The 24,083-nt window shown below is 42.2% G+C and overlaps 1 protein-coding gene across 11 annotated transcripts in view; it reads right to left on the reverse strand.

Annotated features, from left to right (window-relative positions):
- The window catches only part of B3GALNT2 (beta-1,3-N-acetylgalactosaminyltransferase 2), a 50,839-nt gene that overhangs the window by 8,777 nt on the left and 17,979 nt on the right, over window positions 1–24,083 (reverse strand). For 7 of the 11 annotated variants that reach the window (XR_012509955.1, XR_012509957.1, XM_074373239.1 and 4 more), the window contains exons 4-8: window positions 20,979–21,172; window positions 16,330–16,425; window positions 5,460–5,570; window positions 3,080–3,158; window positions 976–1,053 (exon numbers count right to left, since the gene is read on the reverse strand). Coding sequence is in view for 9 of the 11 variants with exons in the window: in XM_074373239.1 (XP_074229340.1) it covers window positions 976–1,053; window positions 3,080–3,158; window positions 5,460–5,570; window positions 16,330–16,425; window positions 20,979–21,172 (558 nt within the window). In the remaining 2 variants the exon portion in view is untranslated. The remainder of the gene's footprint in view (window positions 1–975; window positions 1,054–3,079; window positions 3,159–5,459; window positions 5,571–16,329; window positions 16,426–20,978; window positions 21,173–24,083) is intronic. The other 4 variants (XM_074373240.1, XM_074373244.1, XM_074373243.1 and 1 more) reach the window with 3 other exon arrangements.

Genomic DNA, 24,083 nt, shown 5'->3' on the forward strand with positions numbered 1-24,083 from the left:
ATACCCAGCAGAAGTACAGCTGTCCAGCTCCGGGAGGCAGGGACACGGGAACTGGGCACGTGGCTAGCGCGAGGACAAACGGGCACGCTCCCTCTGGAGAGCGACTGCGCAGCTCCTTGCTAGGCTGGGCTGAAGGCGTGCTGGGCGACGTGTTAAGTCCACGTGCAGATGTGGCCCTAGACGCTGTGTGTGCCATGCTCACAAGGACACTTACTGCAGCAGCGTTACTGACAGCAGGAAAATGGAACCGGCCTAAACGCCCAGAGACAAGGGCTACCCTGTGGTACGTTTACGTGAGGGAAACACAGCAGGTAAAAAACCTAACCCCATCTCACATATGAACAGCGATGGCACCGAAAACCAATGCTGAGCGAGAAAAAGAATCTTGTCAACTGAAACATACATATGATACCACAAATTATAAATGACAAAGTACCAGAAACTCCATGTGATGAACAGCTACGTACACCGGTGGTGGAAGGCAGAAAACTAAGAACAGGAGGGCACACGGGAATTTCAGGACAGCGGGGTCCCCTCGAGGGGAAGGGAGAGGGACAGGGCAGGGGAGGACTGGGGGGGCTTCGACTGTTTCTAGAATGCTTTTTCTCTGAAAAAAGGAAGCAAATATGACAAAATGTAAATGTGTGAATTCTGCAACAAGCACATGGGCGTTCTTTGCAGCAGCCCGTCTTTGGTTATCTACAGTATCTCATAACACATGGCTACCGTGTGCTTCACAGACAGTTTAACTACCGCCTCCTGAGCTGCCAGTCACTTGTCATGTTTGTGGAGGAGCGTCCTCATGAGGCAGCTCTTTCTCTAGGGCAGGGCTTTCTCAACTGTCTCAAATTAGGAAGTTTCTGAATAAAAAGTGAGTGGCCGAGGGCTGGGGAAAGGAAACTGGGAGGGAACTTGGCATGCTGCTCTCTACGCCTTGTACCTGCAGACGGGCTGGGGCTGGGGGGGGGGGAGCACCTGTATTTGATTTCCACCCCCGCCATGGTCTGCGAGGTACGGGACACACGGCACGTTTCTGGGCCTCAGTATTGTCACCTGTGAAAGGAGGAACGGGGCTCCATCAATGGCTCCCTCAGAACGCTCACTGAGATAGAGATTCCTAGGCCCCAGGCCTAAAGATGTAGCAGGTCCAGGGTGGGGCCCAGGGAGCTGTGTTTCTAACCCGGGACCTTCCTGTAACTTTGCTGCAGCTACCCTTGAGAAACACAGGCCTAAATGACCTCGGGTCCCTTCCAACTCTTACACTCAACTGTGGCGTCTTCATAGCTCAGCAGTAGAGCACGTGCCTAGCACGCATGAGGTCCTGGGTTCAATCCCCAGTGCCGCCTCTAAAAATAAGTAAACCTAATTACCCCCTTCCCCCCAAAAAGCTAAAAAAATCAATTAAAAATAAGGATAGATATACACAATTTAACACCTGAAGCAAAGTGAGAATGTTACAAAACTGCAGTAATAGGAAAAGGGTTGATAACAAGATCAGATCAGAAACTAAGTACAGGCTTTTTCATTCACCAATTGTACATTTTGTTTTGTACTAATGCACGTATCTGAAATGTGTGAGTATACAGTAGTACGTCTGCGTGTGTTTTAAGTCTGATCATCTGTCCAGGTGCTATTTAAAAGAATCGCATGGTTACAGCCTCTCAAACTTCAAAGGCATCAAATCCATTTAGGGAACTTGTTAAAATACAGGTATCTGAGCTCCAATCCTGAAGATTTTTCACTCTGTAGATTGAGGTAGGGCCCGGGAGAGACACTAACGCCCAAGAAAATTTGAAAATTTGTGTACCATGTGATTCTTCTAAATACCACATAGATCCTCAGCTTTTTAAAAACTTATATACAGATTTTCAGATATATCCAAGTACATGAGAAGAAAACCTATTCATTTAAATTCCCTTTACCCTAAAACTTGAGTTATTTCTCTCTTGTTTGAAAGGGATTGTCCTCAGACAAGGCTTAATCCATCAGCCTCAGTGAAAGAAAATTTATGCTCAACAGCTGTTTCGGGCACAGGAGCTGCTCCCTGTAGACCAGTTTGGTGCCGGAAGTCTCAAGGGCCCCTCAAGGTTTTCAAAACTCCTGACGGTACACACTTGAACTAACTGGCAAGAGAAAGGAAGCTGCTAGACATTAAGTCAGATGGTGTGATACACTTGCACCTGGCCCCCAAGAGTGGCCTGACCCCTCGTCTGAGTTCCCCAGGGCCCGGCCATCAGCTGGCCTCTGGTGAGCTACACGGATACCTTCCTTGACAGAGTGGTTTCACGGTTTTATGAAAAATCTCCTGGACTAAAATTAAGGATCCCTAAATTTTTAAATCTCTCTCTTTTAATGGCAAGCTTGTGGGCAAAACCTATGTACCTGTTCCAGCCTAGTCTTACGGCTGATCTAAGAACAGAAATACTTCTAATGTAGAAACACTGGAAATAAAGATGCTAGAAATAAAAAAGCCACGGCCCATTCACATCCTGAGACTGCTGGCAGAGGCCTCGAACAGAGGGTCTGCCCACCCGCAGCTCTGCGCTGCTGAGGGAGTCCCCTGGAGACTCGCCTCGCAGAATTCGGCCTCTGCTGTCCCAGGCACTGTGAGCATTTGGGGAAGCTGTCCTGATCCTTTTACAGGAACCCAGGATCTGCAGGGCTTTGCGAGCCAGAGAGAAGCACTAGGCAGAGCCTCTCTTCCCCAACTGATGACCAGGACACACGGCCAACAGCAAGCGTGCGGAAAGGAGTTTTTTCTTCTGAAAGATCACAGGCGCAGAACTCAGGATTCACAGATGTGGCGAGTAAAAGGAGCATCACTCGGGAAGACAAACAGCTACTTCTTTTTGGGGGTGACGGGAATGGTCTGGAATTTGTGGAGAGGGTTGCAGAACTCAATATACTAAAAACCATTAACTCAAACACTTAAAAGAGGTAAATTATAGGGTATGTGAATTATATATCAACAAAACTATTACTTTTAATGACAAAAAAAAGATTACCTTTCATGTTCAGAGTATGAAGATTAGGTAGGTGAGAGTACGTATGCTTTTCGACTCTCAGCCAGCTGACTTACCCTGAATAGTGTAAATAAAACCGCCTGCGACTCCCTCCGCACCTTCCATGAATTCATGGGGCAACGCCCCCTCCCCAGCCTGAAAGGAAAGAGAACAGAAGTGCTCAATGTTTCATTACTGAAGGTACACTTCTTATTTGTGAAAACTGAGTTGGCAAAACTCATCACATGACATCCACAGCACACAAAGCCGCCCAAGGTGCTGGTCTACCAGGCAGCTCTGCCACGGGGTGACAGCAGCGTTCTGCCACTCGCGCTGTTGACGACAGTGCCCACGATCTGGTCCAGCAGTCCAGACGGTGCTCCGAATTCCAACTCACATAGGCATGTATTCTTGAACTTGCCACCGACAATATCACAAAGACTGATTTTATTTTACATCCTGGCCCCACCATGTAAAAAAATTATTGCCACCTTTGATTTCTTGGAGATTGAAAATGCCCGTGAGTTCAAATTCATCAGATTCCTCGAGGCACATGTTTAAACATCACTATGACCCGGCAGAGAAGAGCCCCTCCAAGCACACGGTTCAGACAAGCCCGATGACTCACGTTGCTGCAGGAGCCTGGATGTGCCTGTGCCCACTGCCAGCAACAGTCCCTCCCACCTCCTGGGGCTGGGAGACCCTTTGTGACCAGAGACTGACTCCTCCTCACCTCACCAGGCACACGATGCCCCGCCTCCGCGCTGCACACCCCTCACCCCACCGGCCCTGCCCTGGGTCTGGGTCTGCTTCAGCTTGGCCACGGCACTTCCTCCGCACACTCACCTAAGAGGGCCTACGGCTTGGCTGTTCCTCCTCTGAATAGATCCTTCTAGCAGAGCTGTGCTGCACAAAGCAGTTACGTCACGGCTGGGAGAGAGACAGCAGTGCTCGGAGGCCATCTAATTCCGAACACCCTGCAGCTGAGTGCGGAGGGAATCTCCGACGGTGAACGCTACAGATTCCAACCTTGCAGTCCCACAAAAGACTGCATGTGCATTTTAAAAATTGCACACTCTGTATTGTTTTGGCTTGTTTAGAACTTAACAGTACTTTTTGGTTTTTAACTTCTACTGAAAAGGTCACAGCCTGACTTTTGTCTTTAATATTTTTGTGACATCACTACTTGCTGGCAAGGGGCAAGACTTTGGAAAACTTTGGGGTTTATACGTTTATGATGAAAACTTTTACTTATTTGCACATGGGTTTCTTAGAACAGGCTACTAAGTCATCTGCCTTTATGGGGGTTAGTTAGCTGAGTGTTTAAGCTGTCTTTCATCCTCCACAACCATATTCACCCAGAGCAGGTCCTGTGAATCTTTATATTTAAACCGAGCCCTCAATTCAGAAGTGAACTGATTTCCTTTTGTGCAGCCAACTAAATATTACAGAATTCTGGCACATTTTGGACTAAAAAGTGCTAAAACTTTCATAAACAGAAAAGGAAGCAAGATATTAAAGGCTTTGAAAATAAGGAAAGAAAAATAACCCTAATTCCATAAAATATTCTATCTTAAATAAAGGACTTTTCATAAAATCAAGGATGAAATCCTAAACCTGGCCTTCAAGGCTAAGGTTGTAATTATCCATGAATCTGTGGGTCTGTCTCTTTTCCTCACTGGACTGTAAGTTCCGCTGTGGGCCAGTCCTGGGCCTGTTCTGTCCGCAGCTGCGCCTGGCTGACCACACGTGTGCATAAGTGTTTTCTGAATGGGTAATAACAAACCATGTGATTTTCATTTCAAATTCAGGGATTAATTCATGTGAATAAAGTTAATACCTAATGAAAATATACTGAGCTTGTGAATTTAAATGCCGAGCGCTTCCAATGATTCTGTGACACCAGCACACACACCACTTACTTAGAGCTCATCATTTTCAGTTTGCCTACACTTTGTCATCCTGCATTTACTGTGAGAAACTTACCTGTCAAACTGTTTTAAATTTTAAGAAAATGTGGTAACTGAAAAATGTAACTCAGAAACCCCAGCAACGTAAGCAACATAAGCGACAGCGAGTACTCAGGCTTACTTCCTGATGCTTTTCTTTACAGTATTTTAACTGACATCATACCATCAAGGTGAGACCGTGAATATTCTCAATACTGTATACAAAGCATGTTGACTTAAAAACGATTGAGAAATAAAACACTGCACTTTCTAAAACACACTAATCTTAAGGCAAAACTATATATTTACACAGGTTGAAGTTATAAAATCACAGAACACTTGAGTTTTCCATCTTTACTACGGTGACTCAACATTTTCTAGTACATATGTTCTAAAACACGTAAGAGTCATTGTTCCATATGAGTTGGTACAAAATAAACTTAAAGACCCTTCCACATGTTAAAAAACACGAAGGTCCGCTGCCCCCTCACACAAAGGACTGACTCACCGTAAGGACTCTGAGAACCCCTCCTCCGTCATTTACTGCCACCCTGTGGAGGTTCCTGGACACCAGGCCTTGGAGGTCTTGGCTCTCCCACACGATCGTACCTTCAAAGCTCTTTTGCGGAACAAGGTGAACAGTGAGTCAGTTTCTCTACTGCTGGCATGTAGGTTTTCAGTACGTTTTTGGAGAGTTTTTTCTAAGCCACGTCAGTCAGATTCTTAGTGCACGCTCTAACGCACCAGTGCTAACACTGTGGTGTGTGTCTTAGAGGCATTTTTTTTGTGCTCGTCTAAAATAACAAAGACCAGTTTTACATGCTGTCTGTCTGTGTCCATCGTCTCAAAGGCATTTCCTCACGCACCTGCGGCTGACCACTCTTTTTCAAGTGCTTGTAACAATGCCACTGAGTGGAGGCGTCCTGATCCACTCACAGGTCCCTGCTGTACAGCATTTTCACGCAACCAGATACCTACTAAAATAATCCGAGGCATGTTCTGATGTAAATGTTTATTTTCCCCCCAACGCTTTGTTTTTTTTATTTAAAATAAATTCCCAGAGGTGAAATGACTGGGAAAGAACAGACATGTTGGATATGGATTTTAATACTCATTGCCAACCTGCTTTTCAAAAGCAAATTACACTTGGAGGGTCATTAGCAGTTTACAAGAATGCCGCTGCCTGTACTCATCCCAGTGTGGGGTGTTAGTCAAAGAAAAGAAGGTCACGCCAATTTAGCAGATTTAAGAAATGGCTCCTCATTTAATTGGTGCGTCTTCTGATTTGTAATGATGTTTATGAATTACACAGTCTCTTCTGGGAACTGCCTTGTCATACTTCTTTGCCACTTACCTAGTTAGTTTTATGTTTCTTATTAATCCATTAAATTTATTTTAATAAATTATCTTAATAAGAATACTTTTTTCATAATTGTCTGCCGCTTAATATGGCAGTTTTTTTGAAATTCAAAAATGCATAAACTTTATCTTGTCGAATCTGACAAGCTTTTCCTTTGTGATTATTACTATTAAATTTGGAGCTTAGAAAGTTACACTCTGTGCCCCATCTGAATTCCAGTGTCTCCTAACTTCTCCACAGTCCCACTTGGAGCATCTGCGCTCAGCTGGCTCCTCAGTGCCGCCAGGTCTCAGCTCACCATCACCTCCTGGGGAGGCTTTCTCCACAGACCCAACAGAAGACAGTCAACTCCCGATTTCTCTCTCTCACATCAGCCTGTCTTACTCTCTTAAAACCACTTAAACTCTTGACATTTATTTTTCCATTGTCAAATGGGCTCCTCCCACTGGACTGCAAACAAAACACCACAAGAGCCATGATCTTGACTGTCCTACCAACCTCTATGCCCCCAGCACCTAGCATGCCGGGCGTGTAACAGGCACTCAGATGAACAACTGAGCAAAATGGAACTCAAAATCCATTAGAATTAATTCTGGGCATGTATCTGGAGAAAACTCTAACTCAAAAAGATACATGCACCCCAATGTTCACAGCAGCACTGTTTACAACAGCCAAGACATGGAAGCGACCTAAATGTCCACTGGCAGATGACTGGATAAAGAAGTTGTGGCCTATTTATGCAACGGAGTATTACTCAGCCATAAAAAGAAAACAATGCCATTTGCAGCAACATGGATGGACCTAGAGATGATCATACTAAGTAAAGCAAGTCAGACAGATAAATATCATATGATATCAACTTATATGTGGAATCTGAAAAAAAAAAAGATAATAAATTAACTTATTTACAAACCAGAAATAGATTCACAGACACAGAAGACAAATCACAGTTACCAAAGGGGAAATGGGGTGGTGACATGAGGGATAAATTAGGAGTTTGGGATTAACAGATACACACTACTACATACAAAACAGATAAACAACAAGGACCCACCGTACAGCACAGGACACTATACTCAGTATCTTGTAATAATGTGTAGTGGAAATGAATCTGAAAAAGGATATGTGTGCGTACGTGTAGCTGAATCACTGCTGTGCACCTGAAACTAACACAACATTGTACATCAACTACACTTCAATAAAAATAAATAAAATAATCCTGGTATACAGCAGGAGATTAACAATTCAGCATTAGTTATTCTAAAAGCACTTCACATATTAAAATTAAAAGATAAAGGACTTTACAGTAATGTCTCCTTTAGCCAGCATTATAAGGAAGCTATGCAAAACTGAATCTGTCCAATTAGCTAGGTCAATGGTTTGCAAGGTTTTTTTGGTTTTTTTTAAATAAAACTCCTCTACCAAAGAAGATACAAACACAGAGACTCTGGACTCCTCGGGCAGTGTGCTGTTCGATGCTGACCTAATGTATCTTTGAACTTCATGGTTTGGGACACTCCTGGTGGCCTCGGGCTCCTCAGAGCAGATCCTGCATACATGCATGGTGTCCTCATTCCCCAGCCTTTGAAACAGAGAACGTCACACCCACCTGAGGGGCTGTTGGAGGACGACTAAGTGAGTGATGATGGGTACAGGGAGGTGTCTGCTCGGCAAGTACATACAGCTTTCATACCGCAGACGGACACAGTCAAGCGGCCCTTGACAAGATTCCACGTCCTTATCTGGACAGCGGCTGCTTATTCCTGTACTTCCCTGGCTGGCCTCAGCTCTTTACTGAACTTGATGTTCATGAACCTCAATTCTTTTTGTAAAAACCAAGACGCATTCTTGCCAATAGGTATATACACAGAAGAATCAAAAAAAAAGACCAGGAAGGAAGGAATACACCAAGTATGCTGGGCAACAGGCAGGTGACATCATATCCTTTTAACTTTTCCCTATTTCTTTCAAGTTTTCAACAGCGAATATGTATTACTTTCATACATTTTCCTATTTTTACAATCAGGAAAAACATTTTTGAAACTAAACATATGTACATGACTAAACCTGGGGGTCAATCTTCTTTCAGACATGAGCCATTATTTCAACTTTTGAGTGTCTACTGTGTACCAGGTGGTGGGCTCTGTATCTGAAGATTGAAAGAAAAAAAGAATCAGCCGTATCTTTCAGTAAGTGTAACATGCCAGAAGAGGCTCCGCAAGGAAGGGAAGTCATTCTGCTGGGGGAGGTCAGACAGCATGTCTAAAGCCGGGAGAGCTGAGCTACCTCTTAAAGGAGTCTGAGTCAGAAAAAAACAGGAGGTAGAGAATATAACACATGAACAACTATGTGGAAACAAACTGGACAACCTAGAAGAAATGGACAAGTTTTGAAACATACAGGCCACCAAGACCGAATCAAGAAGAAGCAGACCACTTGAACAGACCAATCACCAGAAATGAAATAGAATCAGCAATAAAAAACCTCCCTACAGACAAAAGTCCAGGGCCAGACGGCTTCACTGGGGAATTCTACCAAACAAAAGAAGAGCTCATACCGATCCTTCTCAAACTCTTCCAAAAGACCGAAAAGGAGGGAACACTCCCAAACTCATTCCATGAGGCCACCATCACCCTGATACCAAAACTAAAGACACCACCAAAAAAAAAAATCACAGGCCAATATCATTGATGAACATAGATGCAAAAATCCTCAACAAAATTTTAGCAAACAGAACCCAACAACACATAGAAAAGATCATACACCACGATCACACTGGATCCACCCCAGGGACACAAGGCTGGTTCAGCACAGGCAAATCGACCAACATGACACGCCACACCAACAAGAGAAAGGACAAAAACCACATGATCATCTCAACAGATGCAGAAAAAGCATTTGATAAAATTCAACACCCATGTATGATAAAAACTCTTACCAAAGCGTGTATAGAGCGAACATATCTCAACATAATAAAAGCTATTAAAAAAAAAACACACTAACAGGCAGACCTGAAACAGCACTGCGTGTTCAGAAAACCATCAGGTAGTGTGGCACTGCCAAGGCGCCGGGCTGAGGAGGGGAGGGAAGGGGAGGTGGGGCTGGCCCTGCTGGAGCAGCCTGCCCCCTCCCGGAAGGCAGTGGGAAGCACGGAGCAGGAGGGCAACAGCATCCCGCCTGCGGCTTTAGAGCCGCCCTCCTACACCAGAGAGGCAGCACACAGAGGCTGTGGGGAGAGCAGTAAGAGGCTATTTCAGAGTCCAGGTGAGAAGTCAACACCTGTCTTAGGAATTAAGACTGCCCTCTGAGAAAGGAATGAAGACACAAATAAATGGGAAGATATTCCATGACCATGGACTGGAAGAATTAAAAACTTAAAATGGGGGGTTGAGCCAAGATGGTGGAGTGGAGAGACTCCGCTCGCCCACTCCCACAAACACACCGAGAATTACATCTACAAACCCATCAAATCGCACAGAACACCTACTGAACTCTGGCAGAGTGTCTCTTGCTTCCAAATACGGGATTCCTTACAAAATCTGATAAACAACAAGTTCGTACGGTTTAGCACAAGGAACTATATTCAATTCAACATCCTGTAGTCACTTTTGGTGAAAATATGAAAACAAATATATGTATGTTCATGTATGACTGAAGCATTGTGCTGTACACCAGAAACTGACACAACATTGTAAGTGGACTAGGCTTAAATAAAAACAAAATACATATATACAAAAAAATAGCTTTTGAGGCATTAAAAAAACTTAAAATATCCATAAAACACATAGAACCTGCAGATTAAGTTTAATCCCTATCAAAATTCCAATGGCATTTCTCACAGACATATTACAAACAATCCTAAACTTTGTGTGGAATCATGAAAGACCCCGATGGCCGAAGCTATCTACAGAAAGAAGCACAAAGCTGGAGGCATCATGTGCCCCGATTTCAAACTGTACTACAAAGCTACAGTCATCAAAACAGTACGGTGCTGGCCTAAAACAGACACATAGATCAATGGAACAGGACAGAGCCCAGAGATAAACCCAGGCACATATGGTCCACTAATTCACAACAAAGAAGGCAAGAATATACAATGGGGAAAGGACAGTCTCTTCAATAAACAGTGCTGGGAAAACTGGACAGCCACACGTTGAACATGAATGAAAGTGGACCACTAACTTATGCCATACACAAAAATCAACTCAAAATGGATTAAAAACTTGAATGTAAGACCTGATACCATGGAACTCCTATAAGAAAGCATAAGCAGTAAGCTACTTGACATCAGTCTTGGGTATGACTTTTTGAATTTGACACTAAAAACAAAAGCAACAAAAGTAAAAATAAAAAGGTAGAGCTACATCAAACTAAAAATCTTCTGCACAGCAAAGGAAACCATCAACAACTTGAAAAGGCAACCTACCATATAGGAGAAAGTATCTGTGAAATCATGTATCTGACAAGGAGCTGATACTCAAAGTATATAAAGAACTCATACAACTCAATAGTAAAAGCCAAAGAATCCAATTTTGAAAAATGGACAGAGTATCTGAATAGACATTTTCCAAAGACATACAGATGGTCATCAGGTACATGAAACGGTGCTCAGCATCACTAATCATAAGGGAGCTGCAAATCAAAACCACAATGAGATGTCACCTCACACCTGTTAGAACAGCTATCATCAAAAAGACAAGAAATAACAAGTGCTGGTGAGGACTGTAGAAAAGGGAACTTTTGTGCACTGTTGATGGAAATGTAATTTGGTGCAGCCACTATAGAAAAATTTTGGAGGGTCTTCAAAACATTAAAAAAAAAACTAACATTTGATCCAGCAATTTCACTTCTGGGTGTTTACCCAACGGAAATGAAAACACGATCTCAAAAAGATACCTGAACCCCATGTTCACTGCAGCACTATTTACAACAGCCAAGGCAGGTCAGCAACCTAGGTCTTAAGTGTCCATCAATGGATGAATCGGTGAAGAAAATGGCATATCTATATACAGTGGAGTATTACTCAGCCATAAAAAAGAATGAAATCAAATCCTAATGATTAATATTTAAGAGGAAAGCAAAAGAGGAAACAAAGTACAGGGAAGAAGACCAGGCCAGATGAAGCTGAACCAGAAGAATGGACACCGTACGAGCTGAGAGAAAACCGCAGGCCCTCAGGGCAAGAAGTAAAGTGTCCCTGGGAGTTGGCAGCAGGTCCCAGGAATCTTAGTGACTGTAGTGCCAAATGAACTGTGCCAGAGTAAGAGCCATAGGGACCAAATCAAAGCTTCACCTGTAAACTAGAAATCTAGCAAGTATGATGAAGGACAAGTAACTCTCTGTCCGGTCCACTCAGGTGACACTGGCACCTGACTGCCATTTCTCCTACCCAGCACCCAACTCCATTTTGTTTGATGGGGTCATGATTAACATCAACAGTGTTGACTAGATTGAGTAATTGCCAGAAAAACTCATTGGCCAAGAAAGTGATCCTGGTTTACTCACTCCCACTTACATCACCCACCAGCTGTTCTGTTATTAGGGAAGGGAGATGCTCTGTCCTCCCCACCTCTCCTGCACATGCTCTGTGTCAGTTAAATTTCTCCTTCCCATTTCCTTTCTTACATGCCTGCTTTTTCCTTCCTGGTACAAAGTCATCACAAAGCCAGGAATCTCTGCAGATGTGAAACAACCTGTCTGTGGCAGTTCCCTGCTAAGATCACAGAACCACAGTAAAAGGGAGGAGAACACAGCATGGGACAGGTTGGGAAAATGAGTGCCGCCAAGCCCTGTCCCCTGTAACAGAAGCAGCTCACGCTGTTCATTATTCTGTGTCTTAATCCAAATAAGCATGTAAGTACCCCTAACGCTAACAAGAACGTCTCTTGTGACTCAGGTTGAATGAAAATAGTCTTTTTCCTGCAATCAGTCTCAGGTGCACTACTAAGGAAAAAAAGGAATTAGAGAAGTAAATATTTTAAGCGAAACACACAGCAGTCTCCACTTAAGCCTGTGACCCCTGCTGAAATTTATGCTCTAGTGAGTCACAGAGAAAACACCGCAAGAGACCTGCTCAGCAGACATGTGTTCCTCCAGCGGCCTGTGAGGTGTGGGGGGCAGGAGATGACGGACGCGCCATCTGCCTCTCCCCCTCAGGTGGGGTAAACGGTCTGTGTCTCTCCTGCCGTCCTTCGCTGACAACAGGCAACAGGCGGGCAAACCCACCCCTTCTCCACTTTCATTTCTCTCTGTGAGGTCAGCCCACTCAGGCCTGATGCAGCACAAGTGACTGTCCATGCGAAATCAAACGTGGTTTCAGCAAAAATAGGATTTTGTGTAAAAGGAAAGAATATTTTATGTTAAAAAGTTTATTCTTTCTTTTAATAAAGCTAATACATATTTACTTCAGAACACTTAGGAAATAGATACCCAAAAAGGAAATGAAGATCCATAATCTTACTCCCTCAAATGGAGACACTATTAAATAACTGCATGTTTATAAAAGAAAAAAGCATTACTCAGATGTAATGAGAAATCAAAAGCCAATGTAGCTTAAAGCTCAAAGGGAAATGAAGATCAAAAGGCTATGTGAAAAGACACCTGCACCCCAGTGTTCGAAGCAGCACTGCATACAGGAGCCAAGACATGGAAGCAACCTAAATGCCCATCAAGAGGTGACTGGCTAAAGAAGTTGTGGTATATTTATATGATGGAATACTACTCAGCCATAAAAAGAATAAAATAATGCCATTTGCAGCAACATGGATGGACCCAGAGATCGTCATTCTAAGTGAAGTAAGCCAGAAAGAGAAAGAAAGTATCATATGATATCGCTCATATGTGGAATTAAAAAAAAAAAAAAGGACACTATGAACTCATTTACAAAACAGAAACAGACTCACAAACCTAAACAATCTTATGGTTACCAGGGAAAGGGGGTGGAAAGGGATAAATTTGGGAGTTTGAGATTTACAAATGTAGCCACTATATGTAAAAATAGATTTTAAAAAGTTTCTTTTGTATAAAAAAAAAATCACAAGGCTGTAGCCAGTACAAGCCTTACTAATGTAAAAGGCCGCCCCCTGATGTTGCCGACTCCCCTCAGCAGTGCCCACGGCCACGTGTACCATCCTCAACACTGGCAGGGAAGGCAAGCCCTTGCCCCAACCTAGTTTTTATTTTGATAAACATCAACCCTACAAAAAAACTGAAGATTAACACCCAGACACTGATGGCAGACACTGGCCACGTGTGCTTTATTTTTGTCTGTATGCACAGACTGTTCTGTTCGCTGTCGAATCATTTGAAAGTAAAATGCATTTCACCTTTACTTCAGCATGTATTTCCTAAGGACAAGGACATTCTGAGGGAAGGGTAATATTTCGTTGTGAACAAAATCAAAAACTGTAATTCTTTCTGTGAGGCTGACTGAGATAATGGAGTAGACCCCGTAAAACTGTGATTAGCCTGAAGTTAAGGTTAAAGCTTATCTCCTCCCGCACTGCCCCACACTGTGACTCCTTCCTCTTCGAGTTTCTCATCCGAGGCACCCCTGACCTCTTGGGCCGTCACTCTTTGCTGTGGGGACTGTCCCATTCAGGGGAGGCTGCTCAGCGACATCCCGGCCTCTCCCCACAAGATGCTGGTCCTCCTCCTCGCCCGGCTGCAACAGCTAAATGTATCTCCAGACACTGCTGAGTGTCCCCTGGGGGCAACGGCTCTTCAGGAAGAGGAACTCCCCATCCTCGGTACCAGCAGTAACAAGGACGGCATATACCTGTTTACTGACCGCCTGCCACAGGGCAGCACGTTCCCAACGTTCTACATCCATTCAGTCGTTTACTCCCTGAACAACCCTCTGAACTGGGTCCCTGCACAGAGGAGGCGAGAGACACAGTGGGGTTAAGCAGCCTGCACAAGGTCACAGGGCCACGGAGGGGCAGAGCAGGGACCCACACGCAGCCCCGCTGCACTCACAGGTGTCCGCCCTCATGCACTTAACTCCCAGGTACGGCGGAGCTTCCCGTCCTGCTTGGGCCAGTCCTCGGACGCTGTCTGTGAAGACCAGCCCGACAGCAGCTTCAGACCTTTCCAACTGTGCCCGACACTAGGCTAGTGCCCCCGGTCCTCAGAGTCCCAGGACTCTCCCCTGGGTCCTGCCCACGTTGGCTCTCAGTAGAAGAGCTGGACTCTCACCTGTGACTTGCTTCAATCCCAAAGAAGCCTGCTGACCAGTCAGTGTAGACATCTGCTTACAGCTGTGCCCGGGACGCAGTAAGTTACAGCAGGGCCATGTCAGCTCTTCCTCCCCCACTCTCACAAGCTGCTTTAAGGGCAGGGATCTTTGAACTATGTCATTGTACAGCCCCGGTGCTCTGCACAGACTCAGCTCTCAATATCAATAAACAAGTCAACAAACCAAATGGCTTCCTTCAAAAACAGATCCAACACTTGGCCAATGCTACTTAGTTGAGCCACTATCCTTAACTAAGAGCTACCAGGGGGAGGGTACAGGTCAGTGGCAGAGCACATGCTTAGCATGCACGAGGGCCTGGGTTCAATCCCCAGTACCGCCAATAAAGAAAAACAAAGAGATACCTTTGATAGTACATACTTCATTTAACAAAGAAAAAATTCATATATGAAATTTAGAAAGGATATAACACAAATGGCATTCTCATATAATGGTGACAATTACTCAGATTGATTAAAAACTGCTAACTGTCCTCGAGAAACAAATCCTGTGCCTCAAAACTGTGTATAAATTTGAGCCAACAATTCATCCTGATAACCAGCATGTACACAAGCGTGTCAGGATGCTCACCATAGTCTTTTTTATAACTGAGAAACTGGGAAATTTTTTACAGTATGTTTTAGTTCTGCTTTTATTTCACATTTCAAAAAAATAATTTTTCTTTTTTTTTTTGAGAGTAATTAGGTTCCTTTATTCATTTATTTTAATGGAGGGACTGGGGAGTGAGCCCAGGACCTCGTGCATGCTAAGCACACGCTGTAGCAGAGAGCTACACCCTCCCCCACTATTTCATATGTTTTTAAACAGAAGTTCACATATAGGTGAGACAAAGGAGCTCCCTTTGACATTTATGGAATTAACACATAGTTTAACTACTAGTACTCAACTCCGGAGAGCCACAGCATGTTATAAAACGTGTGATTTTGCTGTTGCATAAACGTGGACAGCACCCCCTCCCTCCCCACGAAGGGCGGCAGGAAACTATTTCCTGGTTAGTGCAGGACCTGTCCACCATCGAGCTCTCGCATCTTAACTCAGCTCCGATACTGCTGGATGAGCCCCAGCGCTGAGCTACAGTGACTACCAGAGATGACCGGGAAACTGACCCCCACTGCGGTTCCAAAGCCCTGGGCTCAGAACTGCCTTCAGACTAGACCGGAGCAGCCTGGAAAGCCCAAGGTTGACGGATGAATGATCTGTAACACACTGGGATGCAGCCGCATTCCGGTTAACTCCAGGCCAGATGAGGGCACCTGGCAGCTGAGATGGTCTCCAGCACACATCTCCTTAAGACTGGACCGAGAGCTACAGTCTTGTTTCAAATATCCTCCACACCTCGGAGTAGTTTTATTAACCCTGGAGATGTGGCTGATCGCTCTGCTGTTACCTGTCTGCACTTCCCTCCACCCCGACGCCTTAGATCCCTAACCGTCTGCTTTGCTCCAGTGGCAGCTGTGTCTGGTCCATCAGCACACCTACTACTGTCCTTTGTCGTTAAGGCAGGCACGTAGTCCCTGGCCCACTAAATAAACCACGGAAACGTGCAACACTTCTCAAAAGGCATGCTGTGGAACCTGTGGGGCTTCGTGAAGCTCTCTGGGGGCGTGAGGGCAGAGTGCCACACTGCCTCCCAGCTGGCGGCCCCACCTCCCACTCTGGGGGAGCGGCCCCGGGACAGTAAAAGGTAAGTGCCCGCTTTGAAAGCACACGCCCAGGACTGGGAAAGCCCACGTGGTACTGGAGCCTTCTCGCTCCGGCCTGTACCTCTGGTAAGATGAACTGCTCCACAGGCTTGTACCACAGCTTGTTCACCTGCACCCCACAGCTCGGAGGGCTGAAGCGAGCGACGAAGAGGGCCTCCTGCAAATGCGGGGGAAGGAAGACAAGAAGAAATACCTCACGTCAGTCATGGCAGATGCAATGGGTTTCCAAACAGCTTATGGCTCGGTCAGCAAAACTCTCAGTGGCCCCAACCATGGTTACGGACATGGTTCCACTGTGGTTTCAGCACCACATGGGTTTTCTAGTGCAATCATGGTTATTAAACAAAGATATTTAAGATACGAAAGTTGTCAAGAAGTTCTAAGACACTAAATATATAACCCACATAACCTCAAAAAAAGCCACCTTACAATGAGGAGCATTAGGAGCAGTACAAATACAGTGTTGTTAAATCAAGCTGACTACCAGGCTTAACCCCAGAGTTAGGAATAAACTGAAAGATTAGAGATTTCTACATGGAACAGAGGTACCCAGGAATCTCCCTTCAAAAGGACCCTTTAGAAGAAAAAAAACAAAAGCGAAAAAGGGAACACAAGAGAGGGCCGATTGTCTTTGTCTGTTGTTTTCTTTGGGTACTTTCTCCCTGTTTTAGGCAAGAATATCTCCTTATTCTCAAGCCTACTCTTAGATACCAGTTTACCACAGGGGAAGCTTCTGTTAAAGCTATCGAGGCCACGAAGAAAGTCAGAATGAGGGGGTTTAGTAAATTATGCATGTTTCTTTCATTAACATCAACTCTTGGCAATGCTGTGGTAAGACTCCTTACATGGTGACAACCTGTGAACCCAGAAGGGTCTACCTGAGATTACACCTTCTTTGAGGACAAGGATTAACCTCTCCTTGGTTAAAAATAAGGCAGCTCAAAGTTAAGTCAACATGATCAAGAACTACATCTGAACCAAACCACTTGACTGATAAGCACTGTGAATGGTTCCGAAAAGCCTACGTACACTACAATTAACTGTCAAATTCAACACTGATGCTACTTGCTAGATAAGGCTGGCGGTGGAATTCAGAGTGCTGCTGTCCCAGTCACCTGTCTGAGCTGCGGTGTCCACGAAACCCTCAACCACAAGAATACACGAACGCCGGCACTTGAGTAACGTGACGCAGCTCTTCTGGCAGGAGCCATCACTGAGCGCTGCTCCCTCTCTACATTTGTGTTTATTCATTAAGCACACTTACAAAAGACACAGGCTCTTTAGAGGACGAAGGAACAGGACAAACTGCAAACAAATTTAATCATAAACTGATCTGTGTTTCTTGCTGACTCTAATACTGTTATCCGTCAGTAGCAATCAGTGTTAATAATACATAAACATTTTTAAAGATGCCTTAAAAAAACTGAACAGAGTTCTGCTTCCAGGGATATAAAGTTCTCCTACAGATAACAATTATGAACAGTAGATGAAACATTTTAAAAACTGATTTGAAGGCACTGGAATGCACACAAAGCAGGCAGAAACTGGAGGAAAATCAATACCAAGAAGATGAGAAAGACACTGGGTGCGTGTGTCCCCACTTTTTTTCTTTAATGGCTTTTTGTCTGAGGCACACCTCAGGGGGCTAACTAAACATCCGAAAAAAACAAACAAACAAAAAAGAAAGCTGCAGCCTTTCTGGCTGCAAATCAGCTCATCTTTTTGCCACTGCTCTGTCTTCTAACAATGAGGAAGAAAACCCCAGAAAGGAAGGAGTCATAGAGAAAGCTCTGAACTCTTCGTATAAATTCTATCCTTACCTGTGGCTGACTCAGAAATGCACATTCAAAGAAGAATCCAAGTGCCCGCCGTCTAGGTTCAAATGAACAGAACAGAGATTTCAGCCACTGCCCACTGCAAGGAGACAGGACTGAGAGCCTGAGCCCAGCTAACTTAACTGCTACAAGAAACAAAAAAATCAACACTCCCCAAAGAATAAGAGGATGCAGAGATCCCACAGTGAACCATTCACAATACCCAGGACACAACCCCAGGTTCCTCGATGTAAAACAGGAGAGTGTCACCATACTCGAGAGGAAAGGTAATCAACAAAGACAGGCCCAGATGACTCAGACCTAGAGCAGCAGACAGGATCTTACAGCTGTGAATCACACTTAAGGTCAAGGCCATAGAGAACATATGTTCAAACTGAACTCAGAAAAACACAAAATTTAGAAAAACAGGAAATTTTGGAAAAATAGAAACTTCGAGAATTAAATGTAAATTTTAGAACTAAAATGTACAGGATCTAAAAAAAAAATCATTGGCTAGGCTTAAAAGATTTGAGGTGACATAAGAGTCAGTAAACGTGAATATACATGAACAGAAATCAAATTTCAAATCAAATTTGAAAAACAGAGGGAAAAAAACTGAAAAAAATGAACACAATCTTATGACCTGTGGGACAATATGAAAAAGTCTAACATACATGTAAGTGGAATCCCAGAATGAGTGGGGAGAAACGGGGTTAAGAAAAACCCAGCAAAATCACACTAATGTGCAACACAACCAAATTGCTTAAAACCAGTACATATGAAGAGAAAAACTCAAGAGCAGCCAGGAGAAAACAAAACCAAGCCCACACTGCATACATCATACACCAGAACCACCACCCGAAGGCAGGCAGACTTCTCTCCAGGAAACACAGAGGCCAGAAAACACAGGAGTGTATCTTTAAAACACTGGAAAGTAAAGAAGGCAACCCAGAATTTCAGTATCTAGAAAATACCCACAAAAATAAAGGAGGGGAAGAATAAAGGCAAAATAAAAACATTTTCAGAAAAATGAAAAGTAAGCAAATTCATCACCAGCAAACTTGCACTGTAAGAATTAGTAAAGATTATGATTTGGGCTGAAGGAGAAGGTATCAGATGGATATTCAGGAGGAATGATGAACAACAGAAATGGTAAATAAGTGGGCAAATATAAAAGATTTTTTTCTCTAAATTACTTTAATATACATTTAGCTTTTTAAAGCAAAAACCATAGCACTGTATCGTGGGGTTTATAGCATACAGAGATATAAGGCATACGACAACCAGAGCAAAGAAGATTGCGGGCGGTAAATTGGGTTATACAAGGCTCTTACATTTTATATGAAGGGGTACAATGTTAACTTAAAGAAGATTGAAAAGATCAGGATGTGTGTTGTAATTCTTATGTCAACCAGACACAGAAAATTATAGAACAAAGAGCTGTAGCTAAAAGGACAAGAGAGAGATTAAAGTGGAATTCTAAAAAAATACCCAATTAACCCAAAAGAAGGCAGGAAAGGAGGAACAGAAAAACAAACAAAAAGTAGAACATACGGAAAACAAATAGCAAAATGAAAAACTGAAATCCAAACACTTTACTAATTGCATTAAATGTAAATGGAATAAACATTCCATGTAAAAAGCAGAGATTCTCAGACTGGATAAAAAGGAAGACCTAACTATATGTTGTCCACAAGAAACACAATTTCCAGCAATATATAAAAAGAATAATACATCACACTCAAGAAGAATACGAAGTTGGACGAACACTCCGAAAGTTAATAAACGTAATTCACCACAGAAACAGAATAAAGGAGAAAAACCCTGGAAACATTCCAGATGCCCATCAAGACTAGATAAACGTTGTACATTGTTGGAATACAACTTAGCAATTCAAAGAAGGAAAAGGAAAAATGTACTGACACATACAATAGCATGGATGAATTTCAAAAATATTATGTTGACTGAAAGAAGCCTTACACAAGAGAGTGCTTAGTGTATGATTCTATTTACATACGAAGTAGAATCCTACAACAGGCAAAACTAGTCAATGGTTGGGGAAAAAAAAAAACTGGTTGCCTCTAGGGAATAAGATGAGGTGATAGGAGTTTAGATTACACAGGTTTATAATGTTCAAAAAACTGAATGCACATTACACTGCATGTAAAATTTTAAAACCATAAACAAATATTAAAGCCTAGTTAATGATATGCTCACTAAAGTGTTTAGGGCTGAAGTGTACTGAGGCCTGCAACTTACTCTAAAATACATTTTTTAGAAAAGACAGTTTGATGAATGACCACAGATATAAAGGAAATACAGCAAACTGTAACTATTGTATACATTAGCTGGTGGATATATGGATGCTCACTGTGTAATTCTTTCAAGATTTATGTAGTTTAAAACCCAGGAACAGATCTTTTCAAGTACAGTTCCTTGTTACACACCTTCAGATACACTCTGGGAACAATCACATTTCCCCAAACATCAGCAATAGTAACCCCAATTGTTTTAAATTTTTATTCCCTCTACACCCTTATTACAAAAAAGGTTTGAAGCAGCTGTTAGTCTGTGTTATGGTGACAGACTTTTCAGGTTGGAAGAAAGAGACAGTAATACTTGATTATACCTACAAGTCCAAAACTTATAATATTTATTATCAACTTGTGAAACTCTTTAGACTTTAGGGGATTGCCCAACTCCTCCTTCCCTAGATATAACACATTTACTCATTGGTACCCTCTCCCCAGACCAGCGCTGTGACACATTACACCATCATGTGTCTAATCGACAAGGAAGAAAGGTGCAAGTCTCCCAACCTAATAATTGCCATGAGGAAAAGCTGACGGTTTTGAAAAAGAAAAATGGGGAAAAGCGTATACAAAGCAGTACGTACCTCCTGATCTGCCTGGTAAAGCTTGACGGTGATGTTCCTCTGGAAGCCCCCATCGCTGGCGTCATAAAACACCCCGAGACTGGTAATGATGATTGGATAGAGAACGCGGAAGCTCACGCTGACGACTCGGTCCTCGGAGAGCCCTGATGAAGTGTCTTCGGAAAGACTGAATGCTTCAATTTCCTGATTCAAAACTACGGAAGCAATGAGAAAAGGAGTCTTACATAAAGAAATATACTATTTTATTTTACTAATATGAAGTAATGAAGTGGGCTTGATAGCAAAATCTAGATAATTATTTGTTATATAATTCTTTCACAAATGGCAATAAATTTTTAAAATGTTTCAGAAATATGGCTGCTTCTGGGGCGGGGGGTAAAATTTGTTTTAAAATTTAAGAATGAAATTTTCAGCCACATCTAAGTATAATATTTAATTATCAGAACTACTGTAACAGATTTTTGTACACACATGTATGCATATGTGTATACAAATGCTACAGGGAGTATTAAATTTAAAGGCACCTATTAGGAAAGGCTAAATGGGAGTACTGACTGCAGTCATAAATAATGAGTAAATTCTGTCTTGCTCTGCAAATTCCCAAGATCCTACTTCTTGTTGAGCACTTTTTGTAGTGTTGGGCAATTACCACAGTACAAAAATAACAAATCACTTCAACACTGAAAACCTCTTGCTATACACTATCGACAAGAGATAAGCACAGCAAACATGGTGAGCATTTCTGACACCTACTTGGTGTTACATCCCAACACATTTAATTTTCACAACTACCCTGTGTGGTCGTGACCTTATCTCCAGGTCACAGATTAAGACAATGAAGTCCAGAGACGTTAACTAATTCGATCAAGGTCATAGAAAATGGCAGAGCCTGGATTCAAATCCAGATTTACTGCCTTCAAATTTGAAACTCTTTCTATTCCCCTGCAGTTGTCTAATCAAAGCCCAAAACACTTCTTTTCAAATAATTTTCTCAACTACCATAAACAGATCAGGAGATACTACATGAGGCACTTAATATGGCTGAGAATATCAGTGCCACCTTGAGAAATAATATAAAAACTTATTTTAAAAGATTATTATATCAAAGTTTTTTGTATTTCTTAGATCTGTGGTTTTCCAACTTTGCAGATCACACAACCTCATCAGTTAAAAACATTTGTACGCATACTCATATTTATTTACAGAATATACACGTTATTATCAGTTAATATATTCAATATTAATAAAGATTACATTTTATTTTCAGATAATTTTATTTTCAGATAAACAGAAACTGTTTTCTTCCCACACCCCAGTGGATCATTTAGATCCCTAAAATGCTATTTTACACTTAGTGGATGCTCAATAAAATGTGACTAAATGGAATTGATGGCTCCTACCCAATTACATACACAAGCAGGAGGGAAAAAGGAGGATACAGATTTCATCACGGGCTGGGGAAGCACTGGCCAGAGAGTCTAGACTCCAAATATACTGGACAACAACAAAAGCTTTTCTCTTTAATATAGTCGGTAAAGAGGATACCCAAGCTGAAGCATGTCTACTAGAGGCAGTAGGTTACGCACATTATGACATGCAACATATTTTCTATCTAAAACAAATGTACCTTGAACTTCAAGCTCCCTGGACACAAGGGATCCTGCTGCTTTGACAATGCTATTAATCAGAACCTCGATACACCCTGAGTATCATGATGACTAATGTTCATGATGAACTTAAGGTACTGAAGTAAATCTAAATGCTATTTAAATCACCAAAAAGATAAAATTAGGTTCAATCTTGATTTAGTTATACCTATTTAAAAAAGCTGGTAACCTAGGTATTACATATATGAAAATTTTCTATTAAAGAAAAGCTTCACTCCTTTACTATTAATGACTAGTAACATTTAAAATAAAAGTCTGGTTAATTTGAAGGTAAGGTTTCTTTAAATTTGGTTTGGTTTTGGATTTCAAACATAGTTTGTTCTAAGCTACTTTTACATCATTAGTAATACAGCATTTTGTTAGGTTCCTGATCCCTTTGGGCTCCCAGTGAAAAGCTAAAGGACTCTCTCCCCTAAAAAACACAATTACACACAAAATTTTAACATTTAACGATGTGAGCTAAAATCACAGACCTCCTAAGTAAGGAAACTCTGCTGTACAATAGACCTGAAAATATAGTCCCCAATTTATTTAAAAAAAAAAGCTGATTGAAACACAATTTATAAAAAAGGCAAGTTCCTTAAAATAACAATAAACACTTATCATGTCCCAGGAACTTTTCTAAATATTTTATATGTATCAACTAATTTCATCATCATGTCAATCCCTTACAGGTTAAGTACTTTTATCCCCAGTTTATGGAAGATGAAACTGAGGCACAGGGGTAAATAACTCTTTGAAGGTCATACAGCCGGAAAATGGCACAGCCTAGACTTAAAGCCAGGAAGCCTGACTCCAGAGCCCAAGCTGTTAACCACTATACTATCACTGCCTGCAAAAGCAAGGTGCGGATAATTACATAGGTGTGGGAAATCTTAAAACACCTGAAGTCATAATCAGCACATGTAAGATTTGGAAAAGTTTAACCTCCCTTAGAACCACAGCTGAACATAATGGGAAATACTAATAAAACAGACAGATACAGTTATCAGCTTCCTAAAACTGGTTCCCTGGTAACAGAGAACCTAACTGGGATCATTCTTCATCCTCATCAGAACTCCCACAAGTTTTTTTTTTTTAACTGAAATATAGTTAGTTAAAAAATTTGTAGAAATTGATGCAATATTGTAATTGCAAGGAATAAAAATTATTACCTGTGTCTTCTATGTTTCTTTTTACAATGTGTTTTATTACGTTTCTTTTGCAAGAGCTTAGGCAATAATTCTTAAAGAAAGTTAATTACAGTATTTGTATCAAGGGTATTATAAATCAACAGGCTGGTGAAATCAGCAGTTTTCCATAAGTTTAAAATTCAGTAATTCAGGATTTAGTTATGCATAAGGATTTCCAGATGCGTCTGAATCATACTAAAAAATAAACTCCCCTGGATCCTGTAATTACACATATCTATAAAGAATCTTCACAGATGCCCAGAGTG

The sequence above is a fragment of the Camelus bactrianus genome, chromosome 11 (assembly GCF_048773025.1).
Source record: "Camelus bactrianus isolate YW-2024 breed Bactrian camel chromosome 11, ASM4877302v1, whole genome shotgun sequence".
Classification (NCBI taxonomy): Eukaryota; Metazoa; Chordata; class Mammalia; order Artiodactyla; family Camelidae; genus Camelus; species Camelus bactrianus.